This window comes from Bos javanicus, chromosome 14 (genome assembly GCF_032452875.1).
Source record: "Bos javanicus breed banteng chromosome 14, ARS-OSU_banteng_1.0, whole genome shotgun sequence".
Classification (NCBI taxonomy): domain Eukaryota; kingdom Metazoa; phylum Chordata; class Mammalia; order Artiodactyla; family Bovidae; genus Bos; species Bos javanicus.
In genome coordinates this window covers 31,525,348-31,547,705 of record NC_083881.1, presented here as the reverse complement: position 1 = coordinate 31,547,705, position 22,358 = coordinate 31,525,348, and the positions used below count along the sequence as shown (strand labels likewise).

General features: G+C 36.6%; 1 protein-coding gene across 3 annotated transcripts in view; it reads left to right on the top strand.

Annotated features, from left to right (window-relative positions):
* Nucleotides 1–22,358, top strand: part of ARFGEF1 (ADP ribosylation factor guanine nucleotide exchange factor 1) — a 135,786-nt gene that overhangs the window by 64,481 nt on the left and 48,947 nt on the right. For all 3 annotated transcript variants that reach the window (XM_061438897.1, XM_061438899.1, XM_061438900.1), the window contains 7 exons: nt 68–178; nt 11,336–11,511; nt 12,420–12,553; nt 15,721–15,955; nt 21,752–21,851; nt 21,957–22,096; nt 22,206–22,314. In XM_061438897.1, coding sequence (XP_061294881.1) covers nt 68–178; nt 11,336–11,511; nt 12,420–12,553; nt 15,721–15,955; nt 21,752–21,851; nt 21,957–22,096; nt 22,206–22,314 — 1,005 coding nt within the window. The remainder of the gene's footprint in view (nt 1–67; nt 179–11,335; nt 11,512–12,419; nt 12,554–15,720; nt 15,956–21,751; nt 21,852–21,956; nt 22,097–22,205; nt 22,315–22,358) is intronic.

Sequence of the window (22,358 nt, the reverse complement as noted above, 5' to 3'; positions counted from 1 at the left end):
TAAATGTTTAGTAAAAATTTCCAAAAAGCTAAAATGATATTTTCTTAAATTTTTTTCTCTTTTAAAGCATTGTCTAAAAATGATATATTATATGATGGAGAAAACCATGACTGTGAGGAAAAGCCACAGGACATTGTACAGAGCATTGTAGAAGAAATGGTGAACATCGTTGTTGGAGGTAGTGTATCTGACTTGAAATTAATTTATTCTGTCTTATGTTTTATCTAAGAGTGGAGACAGTTTTTATAATGTGTGGAACAAAAAAGGCTAAAATTGTATGTAGAAAAAATTTTTAAGTGTCTTTGCTTATAAAAGAGTAGTTCCTTTTTCTCCAGTTTCAGTGATAATTTTTAAAAAAGTAAAAATCCACTATTTCCACTGCATTTAAAAAAGTTGATACCGTTTTATTATTATTTTTTGTTTGATGGGATACAGGCAGGGTATATTATTCATCCTCCTAAATATGCTAAACTTTATAAATTAGAAACTGTTTAAATTTATTTGGTTTTTAGTATTTTATATCTTTGAAAAAATTGTGATTTCTTATACCTTTATTATTATGACTAAGTCATAATATAGGGTATAGGGTCAAGTCCTACCATGTGGATTGTATTATAAAACTTTTTTAAAGTTTCTTAGGAATTTCACTCACTTTTTTTGTAAATAATATTATAGATTTATAGATAGCGTTAGATTCAAGACCAATCCATTGAAGCTTATTTAATTCTTGTATCTTGCATAGGACTAAGCACAGTACCTTGCTACAGATGCTCTAGAAATATAGTTAAATGTACAGTATGGCTCTTGAATGACAATAGTACTATTTCAGCCATACCTGATTTCAATTTGTAGCATCATTTCTAATAATATATTTCCTTCTTTAGTTTGAACATTTGAAGCACATATTCATCTGATTGCATTTTAATTTTTCATACATCTTTTCATTCAACAAATACTTAAGCAGCTCATAAAATTTCATGGTTCTGTTCAGTTCAGTTGCTCAGTTGAGTCTGACTCTTTGCGACCCCATGGACTGTAGCACGCCAGGCCTCCCTGTCCTTCACTAACTCCCGGAGTTTAACCAAACTCATGTCCATTGAGTCGGTGATGCCATCCAACCATCTCATCCTCTGTCGTCCACTTCTCCTCCCACCTTCAGTCTTTCCCAGCATCAGGGTCTTTTCAAATGAGTCAGTTCTTCACGTCAGGTGGCCAAAGTACTGGAGTTTCATCTTCAGCATCAGTCCTTCCAATGAATATTCAGGACTGATTATTTAGGATGGACTGGTTGGGCAATCCAAGGGAATCTCAAGAGTCTTCTCCAACACCACAGTTTAAAAGCATCAATTCTTCACTGCTCAGCTTTCTTTACACTCCAACTCGCACATCCATACATGACTACTGGAAAAACCATAGTGTTGACTAGGTAGGCATTTGTTGGCAAAGTAATGTCTCTAGTTTTTAACATTCTATCTAGGTTGGTCATAACTTTTCTTCCAAGGAGCAAGCATCTTTTAATTTCATGGCTGCAGTCATCATCTGCAGTGATTTTGGAGCCCCCCAAAATAGAGTCTATCCCTGTTTCTTTTGTTTCCTCATCTATTTGCCATGAAGTGATGGGACCAGATGCCATGAACTTAGTTTTCTGAATGTTGAGCTTTAAGCCAACTTTTTCACTCTCCTCTTTCCGTTTCATCAAGAGGCTCTTTAGTTCTTCTTCACTTTCTGCCATAAGGGTGATGTCATCTGCATATCTGAGGTTATTGATATTTCTCCTAGCAATCTTGATTCCAGCTTCTGCTTCCTCCAGCCCAGCGTTTCTCATGATGTACTCTGCATGTAAGCTAAATAAGCAGGCTGACAATATACAGCCTTGATGTACTCCTTTCCCAATTTGGAACCAGTCTGTTGTTCCATGTCCAGTACTAACTGTTGCTTCCTGACCTGCATACAGATTTCTCACGAGGCAGGTCAGATGGTCTGGTATTCCCATCTCTTTCAGAATTTTCCACAGTTTATTGTGATCCACACAGTCAAAGGCTTTGGCATAGTCAGTGAAGCAGAAGTAGGTGTTTTTCTGGAACTCTCTTGCTTTTTCCATGATCCAGCAGATGCTGGCAATTTGATCTCTGGTTCCTCTGCCTTTTCTAAATCCAGCTTGAACATTGGGAAGTTCATAGTTCACGTATTGCTGAAGCCTGGCTTGGAGAATTTTGAGCATTATTTTGCTAGTGTGTGAGATGAGTGCAATTGTGCAGTAGTTTGAGCGTTGTTTGGCATCACCTTTCTTTGGGATTGGAATGAAAACTGCCCTTTTCCAGTCCTGTGGCCACTGCTGAGTTTTTCAAATTTGCTGGCATATTGAGTATAGCACTTTCACAGCATCATCTTTTAGGATTTGAAATAGCTCAACTGGAATTCCATCACCTCCACTAGCTTTGTTCATAGTGATGCTTCCTAAGGCCCATTTGACTTCGCATTCCAGGATGTCTGGCTCTAGGTTGGTGATCACACCATCGTGATTATCTGGGTCTTGAAGCTCTTTTTTGTACAGTTCTTCTGCGTATTTTTGCCACCTTTTTTTTTAACATCTTCTGCTTCTGTTAGGTCCATACCATTTCTGTCCTTTACTGTGCCCATCTTTGCATGAAATGTTCCCTTGGTATCTCTAATTTTCTTGAAGAGATCTCTAGTCTTTCCCATTCTGTTATTTTCCTCTATTTCTTTGCACTGATCGCTGAGGAAGGCTTTCTTATCTCTGCTTGCTATTCTTGGGAACTCTGCATTCAAATGGGTATATCTTTCCTTTTTTCCTTTGCCTTTCACTTCTCTTCTTTTCGTAGCTGTTTGTAAGGCCTTCCTAGACAACCATTTTGACTTTCTTTTTCTTGGCGGTGGTCTTGATCACTGCCTCCTGTACAATGTCATGAACCTCTGTCCATAATTCTTCAGGCACTCTGTCAGATCTAATCCCTTGAGTCTATTTGTCACTTTTCACTGTATAGTCATAAGGGATTTGATTTGGGTCATACTTGAATGGTCTAGTCGTTTTCCCTACTTTCTTCAATTTAAGTCTGAATTTGGCAATAAAGAGTTCATGTTCTGAGCCACAGTCAGCTCCTGGTCATGTTTTTGCTGACTGTATAGAGGTTCTCCATTTTTGGCTGCAAAAAATATAATCAGTCTGATTTGGTATTGACCATCTGGTGATGTCCATGTGTAGAGTCTTCTCTTGTGTTGTTGGAAGAGGTTGTTTGCAATGACCAGTGAGTTCTCTTGGCAAAACTCTATTAGCCTTTGCCCTGCTTCATTCTGTACTTCAAGGCCAAATTTTGCCTGTTACTCCAGGTGTTTCTTGACTTGCTACTTTTGCATTCCAGTCCATTCATAAGCCCTTTTGGAGGAGGTCGTCATTACCCTACCATAAAGCCACCAGAACTGACACAGGACTGGGGAAACAGACTCTGGGAGGGCACACACAGAACCTTGTGCACACCAGGACCCAGGAGAAAGGAGCAGTGACCCCACAAGGGACTGACCCAGACTTGCCCGTGAGTGTCCAGGAGTCTGTGGTGGAAGCGTGAGTCAGTGGTGGCATGGCTCTGTAGGGAGATACAAAAGTTTATCTGAAATAGACCATGCTCTGAAGGAAAAAGGTTCTGGAGTGTAGGAATGTAAGATAAGTGTCATTAGAAAGAAACAGCTAAAATCCTATTAAATTCAGAAAAAAGGAATGGTTATTTCTAGCTAGAATTATACAGGAAGGCTTCATATAGGAGGTGACACTGGAACTTAGACTCGATGGATTTATGCAGGTGTAGGGAGTGGTGTTTGATGGTTGGACACTGTTCATGCTGGTGTGGGGAGTGGTGGTGATGGTTTTACACTGTTGGCTAAAGTCTGGAGAGAATGACTTGGGAATCAGCAGGCATTGGTTTGGGTAAGGTGGAGAGGATGTTGTGTCATATGGTAGAAAATAAGTTTGAAATAGTTAGGAGCCAACCAAAGGTTGGCGACTTCCCTGGTGGCTCAGACAGTAAAGCATCTGCCTACAATGCGGGAGACCTGGGTTTGATCCCTGGGTCGGAAAGATCCCCTGGAGAAGGAAATGGCAACCCACTCCAATATTCTTGACTGGAAAATCCCATGGACGGAGGAGCCTGGTTGGCTACTGTCCATGGGGTCGCAAAGAGTCGGACACGACTGAGTGGTTTCACTTAAGCGACTCCCTTAACCAATGATTGGTTATACATTCCAGGCTTAGGATTTTGGATTTTGTCCTAGGGCAAAATAAAATTACCACTGAAGATTTTAGAACTAAGAAATGAACTTATCAGAATAACATTCTAAGAAGCTAAGTGGAGAAATAGAAAGTTATAAAAGATCAGTGTGTAGTAATCTAAAATTAAATAGGACAGTAACAGTGGAAATGGAGAGGAAAAACTGAATGAGAAGTGAGATAATAGATGTTGAATCAAGAAGAGCTTGCAGATGATTGACATCTAGGTGAAAGAGAAAATGAAGTGTCAGGAATTCCCAGGATTACCTAAGGATGTGGTGATTCGCTAGCAGGACACATGGCGCTCATCATATAGTAACATTCAGCACTATGATTTATGACATATCACGGTATGAGGCAAAATCATCAAAGGGGAAAGGTGTGCAGAGCAAAGTCTGAGGAAGTCAGGTGCACATTTCCAGGAGTCCTCTCCCAGTGAAGCTGCCTGAGAAACTTAATTCCTCCAACACTGAACTGAGAAGTGTTGTCTACCTGGGTAGGTCCTTAGAGACTGGAGTGCCCAGAGTTTTTACTGGGGCCTGGTCCTGTAGGCACCCTCGAGCTGCCTATTCCTAGATTCCAGATTCCCAGAGAGAACACTGGTGTTACAGGATAAACAGCATTATTTGCACAAACTGTTGGGGCACAGTGAGCCACTTCAGTAGTTCTGGGGATGGTAGAAACCCTTCTGAAGTACAAGTTCTGAGGTTCCAGCCATGGGTCAACCTTGCAAGCGGGGCTTTCTGAGCATAGGCAGTCTCAGGCCTGCTATATTAATATTAGCTCTTCCTGCTCAAGCAGTCGCCCAGTTTTGAGCCTAAATGGTTAAGTAGGTGGTAGAATTATTGACAGAATTGTTGAAGTGGAGGTTGCCATGAGGAAAAAGGGACTAATTTTTATTTTGACATTGAACTTGACCTTCAGGCGTGCCATTCATGTGAAAATGTTCATGAAATATATAATGGAAATATAACACCTGCCTTGATATCTCTTAGAACTCTGGCCTGAGAGATATCAAGCGGGTGTTATAGGTGGGAGTCATTCTGTTAAAATTAGTACTTGAAGTAGATTACCAAACAGAAAGGTGTAGAAGCAAAGGAGACAGCATGGTCTTAGGGGGTATGAATTTTTCCCTGAAAAACCATGAACTTATAAAAGATGAAAGAAAGAGCATTAGGTACCCATGCATTGTTTTAAAGTCTCATCATGTATATTAGGAGTTGGAAGACTGATCTGTGGACCAAATTTGATCCATCACCTATTTTTGTAAATAAAGTGGCATTGGAATACAGTCATGCTCATTTGTCTATATATTGCCTATAGTGGCTGCCTTTGCACTACAAAAGTAAATTTGAGTAGTGGCAACAAAGATCATATGGCCAACAAAGCCTAAATGTTTATTGTCTGGCTCTTTACCTGAAACACTTGCTAGTTTCTAATACATATGAACACAGACTGTGAAGTGAAAAATTTTTCCCTTGTTTTGCTTTTTTTATTTAGAAAGTTTTCAAACTTTTTAGTTCAATGAACAGTACAGTGAAAGCTGTATGTGCTTTGATAGGGCACTAATTAACAATTTTGCTACATTTTTAAAATTGTCTTTAAATAGACCTGTGTGTGTGTGTGTGTGTGTGTGTCTTTGCTGAACTATTTGAGAATTGCCTGTATACAACATGCTACTTTCACCCTAAATAACTCAGCATATATCTTCTAAGAATAAGGTCATTCTCATACACGACCACAATTCCATTTTTACACCTAGCAAAAACAACACTCTTTTAAGAATATCTAATATAAAATTTAAAAATGTTCCCAGTTGTCCCCAAATGTGTTTCTTAATGTCCTTTTTTTTTTTTCTAGTCCAGGACATATTCTAGGGACACTCGCTGCATTTGATTTTTCTCTTGGGTCTCGTTAGTTTAGAACAAGTCCTCTTGGCTTTTTCTCATCTTTCATAACATGTATTTTTAAGAGTATAATATTGTCTTGTAGACTGTTCCACGTTTTGAATTGATCTGATAGTTTCCTTATTTTGATTTAGAGTAAATATATTTGGCAGAATACTGCATTGGTAATATTGGTATATTACATCATATAAATTGGTACATAATGAAGTTACCAGCTGTTGATATGTTTAGATTACTTGGTGAAGATAGTGACCACCAGCTCTCTTCACTATAAGGGAACCTTTTTCCCTTTATCATTAATAAGTAATCTGAGAGTGACACTTTGAGATCATATGAAGATACATTCACTTAGTGGCTTTAAAATCAGTGTAGTGATTTCATAATTCTAATAAATTAACATTTTTCTGTGAGAGCATCTCCCTTTAAAAAAAATACTATGAGCTCATAAATTCTTCTATTGTTCAGTGTGTTGTAATTCTTTACCGTCAGGAATCCCTTCAGGGTAATTCTCATGTCCTTTTGATGTGATTGCATTGCTCTTTGAGCAGATTACTTAATTTGAAATCCCAGATTTATCCTAAATGTATCTATTGGTGTTTTCTATACAGTTACATTGAGCTATTTATTCTTATCCAGTGTTGAATTGCTCTGACAGTCTTTCCTAATTTCCGTCATTTTGTCTTACGATTCTGTATTCAGAGAGAATGTTACAGGGGCTTTCCAGTACTTTATTCATCAACGTCCATTCTGCTGCTTTTCATATTTTTGTATTTCAGTAATTTTGTTTTTGTCTCAAAGAATCCTGTTTTTCTTGAGCTTCTTTTTTCATAGCACTTTGTTCCTGTTTGATACAGTATTCTTTTACATATATCTGGGAGTACTAATTAAAATTGTTCCAGCTATAAAATCTCTCTCACCAGGAAACCCATTTGCTCAGAGTGCTGACCTTTGTCCTTATTTTTGGTCTACAGACTTTGCATTTCTGTCTATTTGGAGACTAGAAAGACTAGGAACCCTCCTCCACTGTTGGTGGGAATTTTAATTTTTAAAAGCCACTATGTAGAACAGTATGGAGGTTCCTGAAAACACACACAAAAAAAAGACTAGAAAGGGTAGATTAAAGAGCTTTCTCAGTCATTTTGTGTGCTCTGTTTCCAGTTCTCATGAGGCTTTCCTCTCCAGAATTTGCGAGCTGACCGTGATCCAAAGGCAGACCTTGTTTCCCAGCTGAGAACTAATCATAAGAAGCACAGGCCTCCCCTAAGCAGAGTGTGGTGTAGTGGTCCTTGGGCTGTGCTGTAAGCACAAACTTAAGCCAGGTGAAGCTTAGGATAAATGCTCTTTGAACATTTCATAAATTCTAGACTTGGAGTCGGGGGTGTTCTTCCAACTTGTTGGTTTGTTCCCATCCTTTGCCAGGAAGTCTTAGGCTGCCTTCCTTCAGTTAGGGCTTTATTTAGCATTAGTTAAGCAGAAACAGTTAGAATGGAAGCACAGAACTTGTAGGAGATTTCACTGCTTTACCAGGTTGGTTTTCCCTCTGTTTATTGCAGCGCTCTGAGTGAGCTGGGATACTGCTCTCTCCCTACTACCTTCTTCTTAGGTTATAAGACCTACTATGCAATTCCTGCACTTCAGTTAACAGGCTGATTTCTAATACCTTCTCCATGATAATGGCTGCGGACAGCTCTTCTGGTAGACACCGGCATGGTTCCCCAGGATTCCCCTCCTACCCTATAGCCCTTGGCCTTCTTTCTATCTAGGCTTCAGAGTTTATTGGAACCCACATGGCGCAATTCAGCAACCTCTCAGGTAGCTCTGTCCTTTGTACGTGTTCAGTCGCAGGCTTTTGACGTTGGCTTTTCCATTAATCTGAACCTATCTTTTTTTTGGAGGGGGTCATGTTATGTATGTGGCTTGTGGAATCTTAATTCCATGACCAAGGATTGAACCCAGGCCTCCAGTAGTGAAAGCACTGAGTCCTAACCACTGGACCACCAAGGAATTCCCAGAAACTCTTCTTAACCTTTAGGAATTCTTTCAAGATTTTGATCTCTTGATTGTATCTTCCTTAGTTTTCCAGTGCTACTAAAGACAATTTTTCCTATTTATATTTTTTCCTAGGAATTTCAGTGAGATTTATGAAAGGAGAAGATATATTAGTGGGCTTAGCTCACCACCTTGTAAACAGAAGTCTGCACTAATTGTTTAGGGAACAATTAGAGGGAGAATTAGAGGAAAAACAGAGAGAATAATAATATCTGTTAAGTGCTTTCCTTGTATCCTTAATGATTTTATGTGTTTTACTTGTGTTTATTTATGTAATCCTCCCAGACTTGGAGATGTTTAGATACTGTTATGATTCCCTTTTTTACACATGAGAAAATTGAAGCACTGGGAGATTGGTAACCTGTAAGAAGTGGTAAAGTGAAGACTCCAATCCAAGCATGTCTGGCTTCAAAGCCTGACAATAAAAGAATGTTTTCAGTTCTTTCAAGAAATTTCCTAAGAAGGAAGGTATTATCAGTGATTATTAATTCCTTTAGAAATTTGATTAAAAAAGAAAAATAGACAGTAGCTGGTATGTGGCAAGAGTTGAAGGAAGATCATGTTTTTACAGTGTAAAGACTTGAGTGTGTTGGTTGAGTATTGGGGAAGATCCAGTTATGTGCACAAATTGAAACCGTAATATTACAAGAAAACATTTGGGGAGAAACGTACTACTAAATTAGGCAAGAAGAGATGAATTTTTGAGGCTGAATGAATGGTGTGCCAGGTACAAATATGAAGGAATGTTTTTTTCCCTGAAATGAGAGGGAAGGAAAAGATGATTGTTGATGTTAAGGAACTTTCTGGTGGGGTGAGGAAGAGTGAATTAAGTTAAATTATCTACTTAGCTAGGTAGAAAGTCTAAGTTGTTTACTAAGGGAAGGGCAGAAAAAAAAAGTTTGGAGTAAGTGCTTTGGGAAACAATTACCAGTTTCTGATAATCATTATTAAATTTTTTGTGCCTTCTTCCAGGGAGCTCTTTATAAATTCCTCATCTGGTTTTCCATATATATATATATATATATAATTCTTTACATATATATAGAAAGCCATAATAGTATTTAGTGTGGCAGACATGAGCGTATTACCAGGTACACTCCTTTCATTACCCAGATCAGTTAAAAAAAAAAATTGGGCACATGTTATCAATTATCAACAAAATTAATAATAGCTACCACTAATTGAGAACCAGTTGTGTTCTTTTTGTATTGTGCATGTGTGTGTTTGTTGGTGTTCCTCACAGACATTGTTATAGACATTGTTATCTTCGTTACTTAAAAAACTGAGGCAAAAGAAGATGAAATGACAAGTAACTTATCCAGTTAAATGGTAGTGACATGGGTGAAACAAGGGTCTTTCATGTTCCGAAATCTGTGTTCCTTCTAGTCATTGTATTTCCCTTATGCTAGCCTATAGCTTCTTTTACTTGGTAGCATGAAAGGAGTGGTTCTTTGCCAGACAGCTACTGAGTTATGACCACAGACATGTATGTGTTCCTTTTTTTATTCGTATTCTTTGCCATTATGATTTATTACAAGATACTGAATATAGTTGCTGGGCTATACAGTAGGATCTTGTTGTTTATTCATTCTATATATTGATATAACATTAATAGTTTACATCTTCTAAACCCAGCTCCCAGTGCATCCCTCCCCTGTATCCCCTACTCCTGTAACCATAAGCCTGTTCTTTATGTCTGTGGGTCTTTTCCTGTTTGTGTCGTATTTTAGATCCCACATAAAAGTGATGCCATGTAGTATTTTTCTTTCTATTTCTAAAGACTTCATTTAAGTATGATAATCTCTAGGTCCTATGTTACATCAAAGGGCATTATTTCATTCTTTTTTTTAAGCTGAGTATTATTGCAGTGTGTGTGTGTGTGTGTGTGTGTGTAAGGTTGGCCAAAATATTTGGGTTTTCCCATAAGATGTTACCAGAAAACCTCAATGAATATTTTGGCCAGTCCTACACACCCACACACCCATCCCCAAACACACACACACACACACACGAATCAGAAAACCTGAAAGAACATTTGGGCCTTCGCATACACACACACCCATCTTTATTCGTTCATCTACTGATGAATTAGAAAACATGAAAGAACATTTTGGCCAGTCCTACACACCCACACACCCATCCCCAAACACACACACACACACACACACACACACACACACACACACACACATCTTTATTCCTTCATCTACTGATGAACATTTAGATTGTTTCTTTTCTTGGCCACCACTGCAGGGCTTGTGGAATTTTAGTTGCCTGACCAGACATTGCACAGGGGGTCCTTGGCAGTAAAAGTGTCAGGTTCTAACGGCTTGACCCAGGGAATTGCTTACATTGTTTCCATGCCTTGGCTAATGTAAATAATGCTGCTATGAAGTGTTCCTTTTTTAAATAACATACATTACACCTAGAGTAGTTCTAAAACTTGGTATTATTTCATTATCTATGTTTGTTCTACTAGAAGTCATTTATTTCTGTTTATCTTACAAGTGTGATTACTCAGAGTGACATACTGGAGTATATTCAGGGCCATTATTTCCATAATTGTTCCAAAGAGTCTATGTTATTAGAGGTATTAATGGGTGTTCTAAAAAAGGGGGAGTCTTGTGATAAAATGAATTTTGGAAACACTGCATATTGTATATCCCCTTCGGAGAACTCAATGCATATTAGAGAATTAAAATCTATAATAAAGATACATATTTTCCATCATTTTAGTAATTTACTTGAAAATGGAATTTTGTTTGGAAGAATTTTCTTTTCATTGTCTTAAGGCATTAGCATTCATTAGAACTCAGTTTAGTAAATGCTAATATATTAGTAGACTACAACTAAGCCTCTGTTTTGGCACATTCTGGTTAGCCTTTCATCAGCTGAGTGTGTTTCATTGCTAGAGCTACTTACAGATCATGTTTGGATGTATTCCAAATGAATACTTACTTGTTTATGCTAACCTTTAAATGGTGCCAATACATCTTGCTTCTCATTGCTTTTCTGCTACTGTTTCATTTTAAATAGTCTATGCCTTTTTAGCAAACTTCAATTAGAAATGTTTGCATGTTTTTTATTCTTGCCATTTCAGATACGGGAGAAAGGACTACCATAAATGTAAGTGCAGATGGCAACAATGGAACCATAGAGGATGGTAGCGACAGTGAAAATATTCAAGCAAACGGAATTCCAGGAACACCAATTTCTGTTGCTTATACACCGTCCTTACCTGATGACAGATTGTCTGTCTCTTCCAATGATACTCAGGTAGAAATAAAGGAAAAAGTCCTCTTCATCTTAAACATTGATAGGCTACCAGCACCTTGTGGTGAATATATCCAGTTGATAGTGCTGGCTGATTTCAGTTTGAGGAAATAAAAACTTTTTTAATTGATATAAATCTGAGCAGTTTATTTTCTTTAAAATATTGATAGCTAAATTTCCAACTTGGAATGTGTCTTATAGGTGTTCACATCTCCCTCCCATTGAAATTACATTAAAAAAAAAATTATCACATATTCATAGGATAATTCTAGTATACTAGGAGAAGAAAGAACTTTTAGCTAGAGAACATTGTCTTTGTTTAGGGCTGCAGTGAAATCCATACTGTAGTAGTGATGGGCCTTCCTCATCCTTCCTCCCCTATATTTGGTATATTTTTTCCTTACCTTTTTAGATAAGGGAATCCTACTCTGAATCATTGCCCCATACATAGGGGTAAGTCTTCTTGGCCTTGCTGGCCTTCATCAGTTAACAACTTTTAAACATTGCCTGAATAGTCTCGACTGTCTTACATCTTATCTGCACAAAGTAGACAAAATATAAAATAGGACAAAAAGATAAAATACCCAAGGACTGGTAGTAGAAAGCATAGCTTAGGCCATGGACGAGGTATCTTATCAAGGCACGATGTGCTATTAATAGTTTCTGTTAGTAGTAGTATAAACCAAGTAAACGTTAAGAGTTTGGTAGCTGGGGGAATGTTTTAAAAGAGATATTTATTGTTGGGGATGGGAGTGGCATGTCACCGTAAAGAAAAGCCATGTGGCCATTCCTCATCTGATTTTCCTTCCAATAGAACCCCACACCCTACTGATTGAGTAAAGAATATTGAAGACTGATATGATTTTATACTGGCAAATGCCTTTATTTACATGGTGTGTTCACTCATTTAGGAATCTGGAAATTCTTCAGGACCTTCACCTGGTGCTAAGTTTTCCCACATTTTACAAAAGGATGCCTTTCTAGTATTCAGGTCATTGTGTAAACTGTCAATGAAACCACTATCGGATGGACCACCGGATCCAAAGTAAGTCCTCGACTTTTCTGCCTGACTGATGCAGGTTTTGAAGCTTGAACCTTCTTGTGTCTTTGGGGTTTCTTTTTTCCTCTTTGTCTTTTAGGACCTTCAAAATTATTTTTTAGGGTTATTTTACTTTAAAAAAAAAAAGGAATTAAAAAACAGTGAGTGTCAGAATTTAGCTAGAGTAGATGTCTTGCACTATTTCTGAAAGCACACGAACAGCATTATAGAATTGTGTCTGGTTCATTGTAGGTGCTCATCAGGGATTGAATGACTGAGTGAATTATTTTTTCAGTATAGTACGTAACACTGGAAGTAATGTAGCCCTTTACATGTGTCCTTATGCTAGGCATCTGAAAGCTACCAGTTGAAAGGTAATAAAACCTAACAGAAATAAATCTTAAAAGTCAGAATGTAATATAATAACATACTCATTAAGGTCTGAAAAAATGCTATAAGATAACTTCCTCCTGTGGGGAGCAGGAAATACTTTAAGATAGGAATCACTTGTCTGATTCTCTTCTTATATATTAGTTTAAACAGTAGAGAAGTGCCATTTTTCTAAGTCATAAATTGGCAAATGTCTTTCCATTTAGATGATTCCAGTGCAACTGATTCCTGCTGAAGATTGAGTTTGGGAATTTCTAGAGAGCTCTGCTCCTCTGATGTTGCAACATGATGTGTCATATACATCAGTTTTAGGAGAACTTCTGGAATAAGAGCTTGGAGAAGGCCTGAATGATTTTTAGAAAGGAATATTGAAATAGGGGGAAATTCATTTTAAAGACTATTTCAGTTTCTAGATGTCAACTGGGAAGAAGACTGGAGACAGTTATATTAAAAACTTTATAAGTTTTGGGAAACCACATTTGTTACACTTTCTACAGTTTTGTTTTCTTTTGTCACAGATTACTGATTCAGTGAGAAACATCTTTTAGGCCCAAAAACCTGGAACTCTCAAATCTTTTTAGGCCCAAATCCTGAGAGGCAGAAAGAAGTACAGTTTATTGATTGTTACATACTTTGAAAATACAGATGCTACATAAAAAGGATTAAGGTTGTTCAGATTACAATATAAAAGTTGATTATAACTATATATTTAAAATTTTTAGTATGAGGGGAGGCGGAAACTGACAGCTTTGACAGCTCATTCTGGATTGATGAAACCTTCTTTAAGGAGAAGATAAGAATTTGGTCCTAGTGTTGAAGGCCATTTTTGCCATTATTTAAAAATATTATTGACCTTAAAAGCCTTATATGTTTGTTTTTCCTAAATCAAACCTTTAATATTACAAAGGATAATTATGAGGATTAATATAAATTATCCTCCTACATGGTGGGTTTAAATCAAATACTAGGAAATTTTGTTGGACCATAAAAAAAACCTTCTTGACCACCAGAGTCATTAAATACTGGAACTGAATTTTGAAAGAGATCAGATTTTCTACCCCTAAAACTGTTCTTTTTCCAGAATATATGATTTTCTATCTTGAATGGTATTTTTCCAAAATTAATGATCTCTTATATATAGTTACATAATTTTCTTTTTTGTGTTTGCTTCTCTTTATATTTTGTGGCCTTTCTAAGATAATGATCCAGGAATTGTTCTTTAAGCTGGAATCATATTAATAATTTGAAACTACCCCATGAAAAACTGCAAACCTGTAATTTCAAGCTTGTTTTGCCTATCAAAAGTATACTTGTGTTATAAGACAGTGATTTGCTCATTTCTTCATTGATAGATATCTTATACTTAGTAGATACTTAATGTTTAAATAAGAACATGAATAAATCCATTGATTATTTTGATCCATGCTAACAAGGCATTCTGTTAGATGCTGGGAATACAACTGGGGAAACATTAAAACTGTGTTAGAGAATGGTAAGCTACAGGATTTAGCTACCGTTGGAATTGAGCAAAAAGGGTGATAAATGTGAGCTAGACTAGGAAGTAGCAGTAGTGGATAAGCCTGGGAAAGCTCGGCAGCAAGGGGGAATACCTGGTCCACTCTGTATTTTCCTGTAGCTATTCAGTCTTAGCTCTCATTGTTTCTAACTTGATTTATCTACTTTTTGGCAGGGTGGTTGGTTTTGGTTTTGGTAATACTATATCTGCTGTACATACGGATTCTTAGATTCAGAGGCATAGGCCATCTTGGAAACATGACTGTGTATTAATGAGCTGTGATATTATTGGTTCCAGTTTCATTTCAAAGATGGCAGTATTTTTTGTGGTTCCTATTTGCATAAAATTAAATATTCCCTGTTAGTTTTAGGTCCTTGAGTCGCTTGACACTTTAACCATAAATTTTTAAGGTAGAAATCAAGAGCAATTAAGCTTACTATATGGTAGAAATGTGACTGAGAGTAAAATTTGGAATAAATAAACATAAGAACCATCTGCTAAGCATTTAAATGTGTCCTGTATTTGGAAAGTTGCCAAGGATAAATCACTCAATCTCCTTGGTCTATTGGACTTAAAAAACCTGTTTCAATGGGAGAAAAATTGTATTTGTGAAATCCTGATAATTAAAATTTTAGATATTGATCAGAAAAATAAAATTTTAAATTTAAGCTTAAATGTATTTTTCAGCTTTTCATTATAAAAATATTTATTAATAGAGTGAATGGGTAAGCTACTAAGAGGTACAAGTATTCTAAAAGCCTCTATTTTTTTTTTTTTAAGTTTAAATGGTTACTGAAAAAGTAAGCTTTAAATAATGCTTTGTTAATGCCCTAATAGTGTTTTTTATTACTGTTCAGGATTTTTGAGTAGCATAACTTAGAAAAAAAGTACTTTGGAACCTATTTATACTAAATTTGGCCCTTCGTCTAAGAAGTTCACAATGATTTATAAAGAGTGAAATATATTTGTGAAAGACAGGAACAAGGCATAAATCTTTTCTTGTTCAAAGGAGTAAGCTGATGTTAGATATGTGTGAATGATAAAAGTTCTTGAAGTTATGTGGTAGAAGAGAACACCAGTGGAACTACGTATTACTAGCGGCTAAACTTATTTGTGTACTTTTCTTTTTTTATGCTGTTGAGTTTTCTCTTTCTTTCCATGTAAAGGTTTATGGAATTATGTGGTATAGGAAATATCTTCGGAACAACCCATTGTCACCATGATGCTACACTTGTCCACATACTGTGCCTTCTTTTTTGTATTTTAGGTCTCATGAGTTACGATCCAAGATTCTTTCACTGCAGTTACTTCTATCCATTCTGCAGAATGCAGGACCTATTTTCAGGACAAATGAGATGTTTATTAATGCTATAAAGCAGTATCTGTGTGTTGCACTCTCAAAAAATGGAGTTTCATCTGTCCCAGAGGTTTTTGAGCTGTCTCTTTCCATATTTCTTACTTTGTTATCAAACTTCAAAACACATCTGAAGATGCAGATTGAGGTATGTTCTGCATTTAGGCATTGTTGGATATTTCATTTGTTTCATGTTAAATCATATTTTAACACACTGGAAAGTTCAGAACATGAAATAATACTTGTGTATTGTTGTGTTAACGTTTGCCTACAAAGTGCTAAGCACTCAGTAAGCACTAAGAATGCCAAATCAAATTAAGACATAGCTCCTGCCTTCACAGAATTTATAGTAGTTCCACGAATGGTTTTAATTGTCTTGAATTAATTTGGTCCTCACAGTAACTTTCCTATTGTATGTATGGTACGTAATAGTGAATTTGGTTATCTTGAAAGGAAGCTCTAGATAAATACTTTGTCTATGTGGTTTTAAGCTATTTAAGTTTTTAGTACTTTAAAGAGGTGATCACGAAGAATTATATTTTAGGGATTATATTTAGGAGATTTGAAATTTTAACTTTTGTATTTTTTCCCCAATGTACTTATTATATTCCTCAAGTTTTCTCTTAACATCTTTGGAACTAGAATAACAGTTACATCATTCTAAAATATTTCCAGAAACTTAGCAAAATGAAACTAGGGGATGTTTCTAACCATGACATGTATTATGCAAGTGTACCAATTCATGATCTTTTTTTCACACCTTCGAATAATTCAGTATATAAAAACAGCACTTTATGTTTTACCTATTTAATGGGTTTCTTTTCACAATTTGTCCTTTGTGGAAATACTTGTTTTGGTTGGGACATGATATAATTTAGAAACACTTCTGCTAGTCAACTTTTACCTTCATGTTTTGTTTGATATGGTATGCAGGTTACATTTTAATTTTTATTCCTAACTCTAATAATTCATTAGCTCACAGGAAGAATAAATTATTACTTTGCCAGAGTTTTGATATCTCCTTTATTGTAAATGTTCTGTAGTATCAGATTCATGTAGAGCATTATTATGGGAATGAGACAGAATAAGGCTTTGGTATTTAAAGTAAAAATTTTTTAATTTGGGTCCTATTTTTGGACAGGAAGAAGTTTCAGGTGCATTTTTGTTGTAAAGTTTTTGAAGTTTGCCATATATATGTTAAAATAATACAAGGCAAAACTAGAAAGTTACTGTTTTTAGATAGTTTTTTCTCATTATCTTCAGGAACTACAAATAAGAGACCTTAAAATAAAAACTTGTGAAACTTTTGCTTCTGTAGCAAACCAAAAGTATTTCATTTGATGATGAGGCATTTAAATTGACATTAGAAAATTTTGGAAGACTTTTGTGCATTCAGTTACTACTACTCTGAGACGACTGCTTTAAGTACTATTTAAATGACTCTGTGAAGTATAAATTCTTATGGAACCAGATACCATAAAGCTCATTTAAGTTGTGATTACTGTTTCTATAAAATAAATTTGATATAAAAAATTTTGTGTAGGCATGAATTTAAAGGGAAATACTTAAAGAAATTTCCTGTCTGTTCATAGATAGTAGATTCTCATTAAAACTATTGTAGTAATAGTCTGTTGTTGTGTTTTTTTTTTTTAAGCGATCAGGTTTATTTCACTCTCGATTGTCCCCTGTGGGGAGAATATGAAGATAAAACAAGATAAATATAGATATGCTTTTAAGAGTACCGAACATATTCAAATACAGGATGAACTGTGTTCCAGTTGGAGAGAAGCCAACATAAGACAACCTAAATTTGCAAAACAGAATTGAGATGGTTGTTACATGAAGATTTATTTTATGAGAATATTCACTTCAGAGTTTTTATAATATGATTTTTCCTTGGGTAGTAACTTACGTATCTATTTTAGAAAATACAGTTTATACACAGTTTTTCAAGACAATATCTATTATGTGAAGACAAAGTACTTCTGTTATTTTACATGTATTTCATGATAGGTGCTCTGTAAATCTTTAGAATTTTTTTTTTAGAGCCCCTGTTGATCGGCATGGTGTCTTAAATTACTCTGATAGTCTTTTGCTTATGAGTGCAATTCAGTAACCCATAGATAGTAGCTAAAGACGTTTTCCCCCTGTTTTCTCCAAATTTGTGTTTTTTATTTATCCCATAAATGAGGGATATTCACACTGATTCACAGCACCATTAAGCTTCTCATCTTTCCATGGTGTACTTACTCCAGACGAAATATCCAACAGTTCCATTTGTTAAACAATTAGGTCCAAACAACTAAACAATTATTTTTCTGAACAATGAAGTCTGCATTAAATTGAAGAAAGTAGGGAAAACCACTTAGCCCATTGAGGTATGACCTAAATCAAATCCCTTAGGATTATACAGTGGAAGTGACAAATAGATTCAAGTGATTAGATCTGACAGACTCCCTGAAGAACTATGGACTGAGGTTTGTGACATTGTACAGGAGGCAGTGATCAAAACCATCCCCAAGAAAAAGAAATGCAAAAAGGGAAGATGATTGTCTGAGGAGGCCTTACAAATAGCTGTGAAAAGAAGAGAAAGGCAAAGGAGAAAAGGAAAGATAAACCCATTTGAATGCAGAGTTCCAAAGAATAGCAAGGAGAGATAAGAAAGCCTTCCTTAGTGATCAGTGTAAAGAAATAGAGGAAAACAACAGAATGGGAAAGACTAGATATCTCTTCAAGAAATTAGAGCAAGGAAACATTTCATGCAAAGATGGGCTCAATAAAGGACAGAAATGGTATGGACCTAATAGAAGCAGAAGATATTAAGAAGAGCTGGCAAGAATACACAGGAGAACTATACAAAAAAGATCTTCACAACCAAGATAATCATGATGGTGTAATCACCAACCTAGAGCCAGACATCCTGGAACGCGAAGTCAAGTGGGCCTTAGGAAGCATCACTACGAACAAAGCTAGTGGAGGTGATGGAATTCCAGTGGAGCTATTTCAAATCCTGAAAGATGATGCTGTGAAAGTGCTGCACTCAATATGCCAGCAAATTTGGAAAACTCAGCAGTGGCCACAGGACTGGAAAAGGTCAGTTTTCATTCCAATCCCAAAGAAAGGCAATGCCAAAGAATGCTCAAGCTACTGCACAGTTGCACTCATCTCCCACGCTAGTAAAGGAGTGCTCAAAATTCTGCAAGCCAGGCTTCAGCAATACGTGAACCGTGAACTTCCAGATATTTAAGCTGGATTTAGAAAAGGCAGAGGAACCAGAGATCAAATTGCCAGCATCCGTTGGATCATCAAAAAAGCAAAAGGGTTCAAGAAAAACATCTGCTTTATTGACTGTGCCAAAGCCTTTGACTGTGTGGATCACAGTAAACTGTGGAAAATTCTGAAAGAGATGGGAATACCACACTACCTGACCTTCCTCCTGAGAAATCTGTATGCAGGTCAGGAAGCAACAGTTAGAACTGGAATGGAACACAGACTGGTTCCAAATAGGAAAAAGGAGTGTGTCAAGGCTGTATATTGTCACCCTGCTTATTTAACATATATGCAGAGTACATCATGAGAAACTCTGGGCTGGATGAAGCACAAGCTGGAATCAAGATTGCCATGAGAACTATCAATAACCTCAAATATGCAGATGACACCATCCTTATGGCAGAAAGCGAAGAAGAACTCAAGAGCCTCTTGATGAAAGGGAAGTACTTGCGTTTGAAAGAGGAGAGTGAAAAAGTTGGCTTAAAACTCAGCATTCAGAAAACTAAGATCATGTCATCTGGTCCCACCACTTCATGGCAAATAGATGGGGAAACAGTGGAAACAGTGTCAGACTTTATTTTGGGGGGCTCCAAAATCACTGCAGATGATGACTGCAGCCATGAAATTAAAGGATGCTTGTTCCTTGGAAGAAAAGCTGTGACCAACCTAGACAGCATATTAAAAAGCAGAGAACATGTGTACACCCGTGGCAGATTCATGTTGATGTATGGCAAAACCAATACAATATTGTAAAGTAAAAAAATAAAAATAAAAATACTTCTGTTTAAAAATAAATAAAAAGCAGAGACATTACTTTGCCAACAGAGGTCTTTCTAGTCAAAGCTATGGTTTTTCCCAGTAGTCATGTATGGATGTGAGAGTTGGACCATAAAGAAAGCTGAGCACCAAAGAATTGATGCTTTTGAACTGTGGTGTTGGAGAAGACTCTTGAGAGTCCCTTGGACTGCAAGGAGATCCAACCAGTCCATCCTAAAGGAGATCAGTCCTGGGTATTCATTGGAAGGACTGATGTTGAAGCTGAAACTCCGATACTTTGGCCACCTGATGCAAAGAGCTGACTCATTTGAAAAGGCCCTGATGCTGGGAGTGATTGTGGGCAGGAGGAGAAGGGGATGACAGAGGATGAGATGATTGGGTGGCATCACCGACTCAATGGACATGAGTTTGAGTAGGCTCCGGGAGTTGGTGATGGACAAGTAGGCCTGGCGTGCTGCATTCCATGGGGTCGCAAAGAGTCGGAAACGACTGAGCCGCTGAATAACTGAAGTCTGCATTTGGGGGCAGGGTTGGAAGCACACATAAATTGAAAGAAAAAAGGTTTTATGTCATTGTTAAATAGCAGTTACTGACTACTGGAATGTATGAGCCTGTTGGACACTACACAACTTCTCAGACCTTGAAATCAAACTGGACACTGCCACCCTCATTTCTTCCTTTGATTTTCATGGACTACCTGCTACTTTTCATAGCAACCACTAATCCCCAGGTTTGCGAAAATGATGATGTCATTGAAAGGAATGTAGTGTGATCTAATTGATGATGAATCTGTGAACAGTCTTTTGAGGTTTCCACAGATACTCAGAGGGACTATTGTATTTCCCTCTGAATTTTCCCTCAGAAATTCTCATGGCATCCATCTTGAGTTTGCTGCAGCATTCTGGGGCGCCTTGGTGCAGTATTTGGGAACTGTGGCTGCAAATATGCATTGAATGCCTACTGTATATGCCACGCAGTGTGGACACAATGCTTAGCAAGAATGACCTTGTATCTGCCCTCTAAGAGCTTACAGTCTTACAGGAAATACTGACATTGGGCAAGTCATAGAAATATATTAAATTTTGTGAAAGAAAAGCTCATTACAAGGGTACATCACCCATTTGGGGAGGCGAAGATGTTAGTAGTCCTAAATTATAAATATGAATTTTTGGATTCATAATAGCATGTGCCATAAAAGTTATTATGTTGTTCTAGGTTTTCTTTATCACTTATCCCCTCTTAAGTTACAGTTACTTTTCCAAAATAAATATGAGTCTGAAAATTCTTAGCTCTTAAATTGAAATTAATTAGGTTAACTAAACCCTTTGTGCTGGACATTATTTGATGTAAAGAATAGTTAGAAATAGTTTTATAGTTTTCAGACATAGATTTCTACTTGTGTGAATAATTATAAAAATATAACAATATATGAGAATTAGATCCTTTTTAATTGTGTGGATTATAACATTAGTTACTTTAAAATCTAGGAACCCTCAGGCTTGCCCAGTACTATAATGTCTGAAAAAATGTAACTGATGAATAGAATATAGTTTATGGTCTATGGGGGATTAAAAAATGAAATAGGAGTTTTATTAGTTTTGTAAATATATTTAAGAAATAATCTCCCAGAACTCCAGATTTTTGCAGATTTCATTTGTAGTGACTATGTGATAACAAAATACAGTGATGTGAAGTCAGTTCTTTTATTGCAAAGGCCAGTGGGAGTGACCAGCTCATGTTATTGAAGTCCTGACATTTCAGAAACAGAACTCTAAAGGAGTTGAACCGCAGGACCCTGGGTCCTGATCTTTGCTTTACAACTAAGGGACATTTACAAAGCGATCACATATATGAATTATAAACAATATTTTAAGTAGAGGTTTTTCCCTAATCACAGGTGTTCTTTAAAGAAATTTTCCTATATATTTTGGAGACCTCTACCAGCTCATTTGACCACAAATGGATGGTTATTCAGACATTAACAAGGATTTGTGCAGGTATTTGAAATTACCCTTCTTTATTATCTCTTTCTTACTGTGAGATATTTAAAAGGCCATATTCTAGATGCCTTTTGTTAAAATTAACATATTGCTCTGTTACAGATGCTCAGAGTGTAGTGGATATATATGTAAACTATGATTGTGACTTAAATGCAGCAAACATATTTGAACGACTAGTAAATGATCTGTCAAAAATTGCCCAAGGACGAGGCAGTCAAGAACTTGGTATGAGTAATGTTCAGGTAAGAACTTGAAAAACATTTTCAAATTGGAACTTTGCCAAGGAAGAGCTATTTGTTTTCCTTAAAAGAGTTGTTGTTGTTTTAATTGCTTTTATGAATTCTTTTGTAGGAACTGAGCCTAAGGAAAAAAGGTTTAGAATGCTTAGTGTCAATTTTGAAGTGCATGGTTGAATGGAGCAAGGATCAGTATGTGAATCCCAACTCACAGACGACTCTTGGTAAGCTGATATTTGAACCTAATTTTTCGTCATTTAAGTAAGTG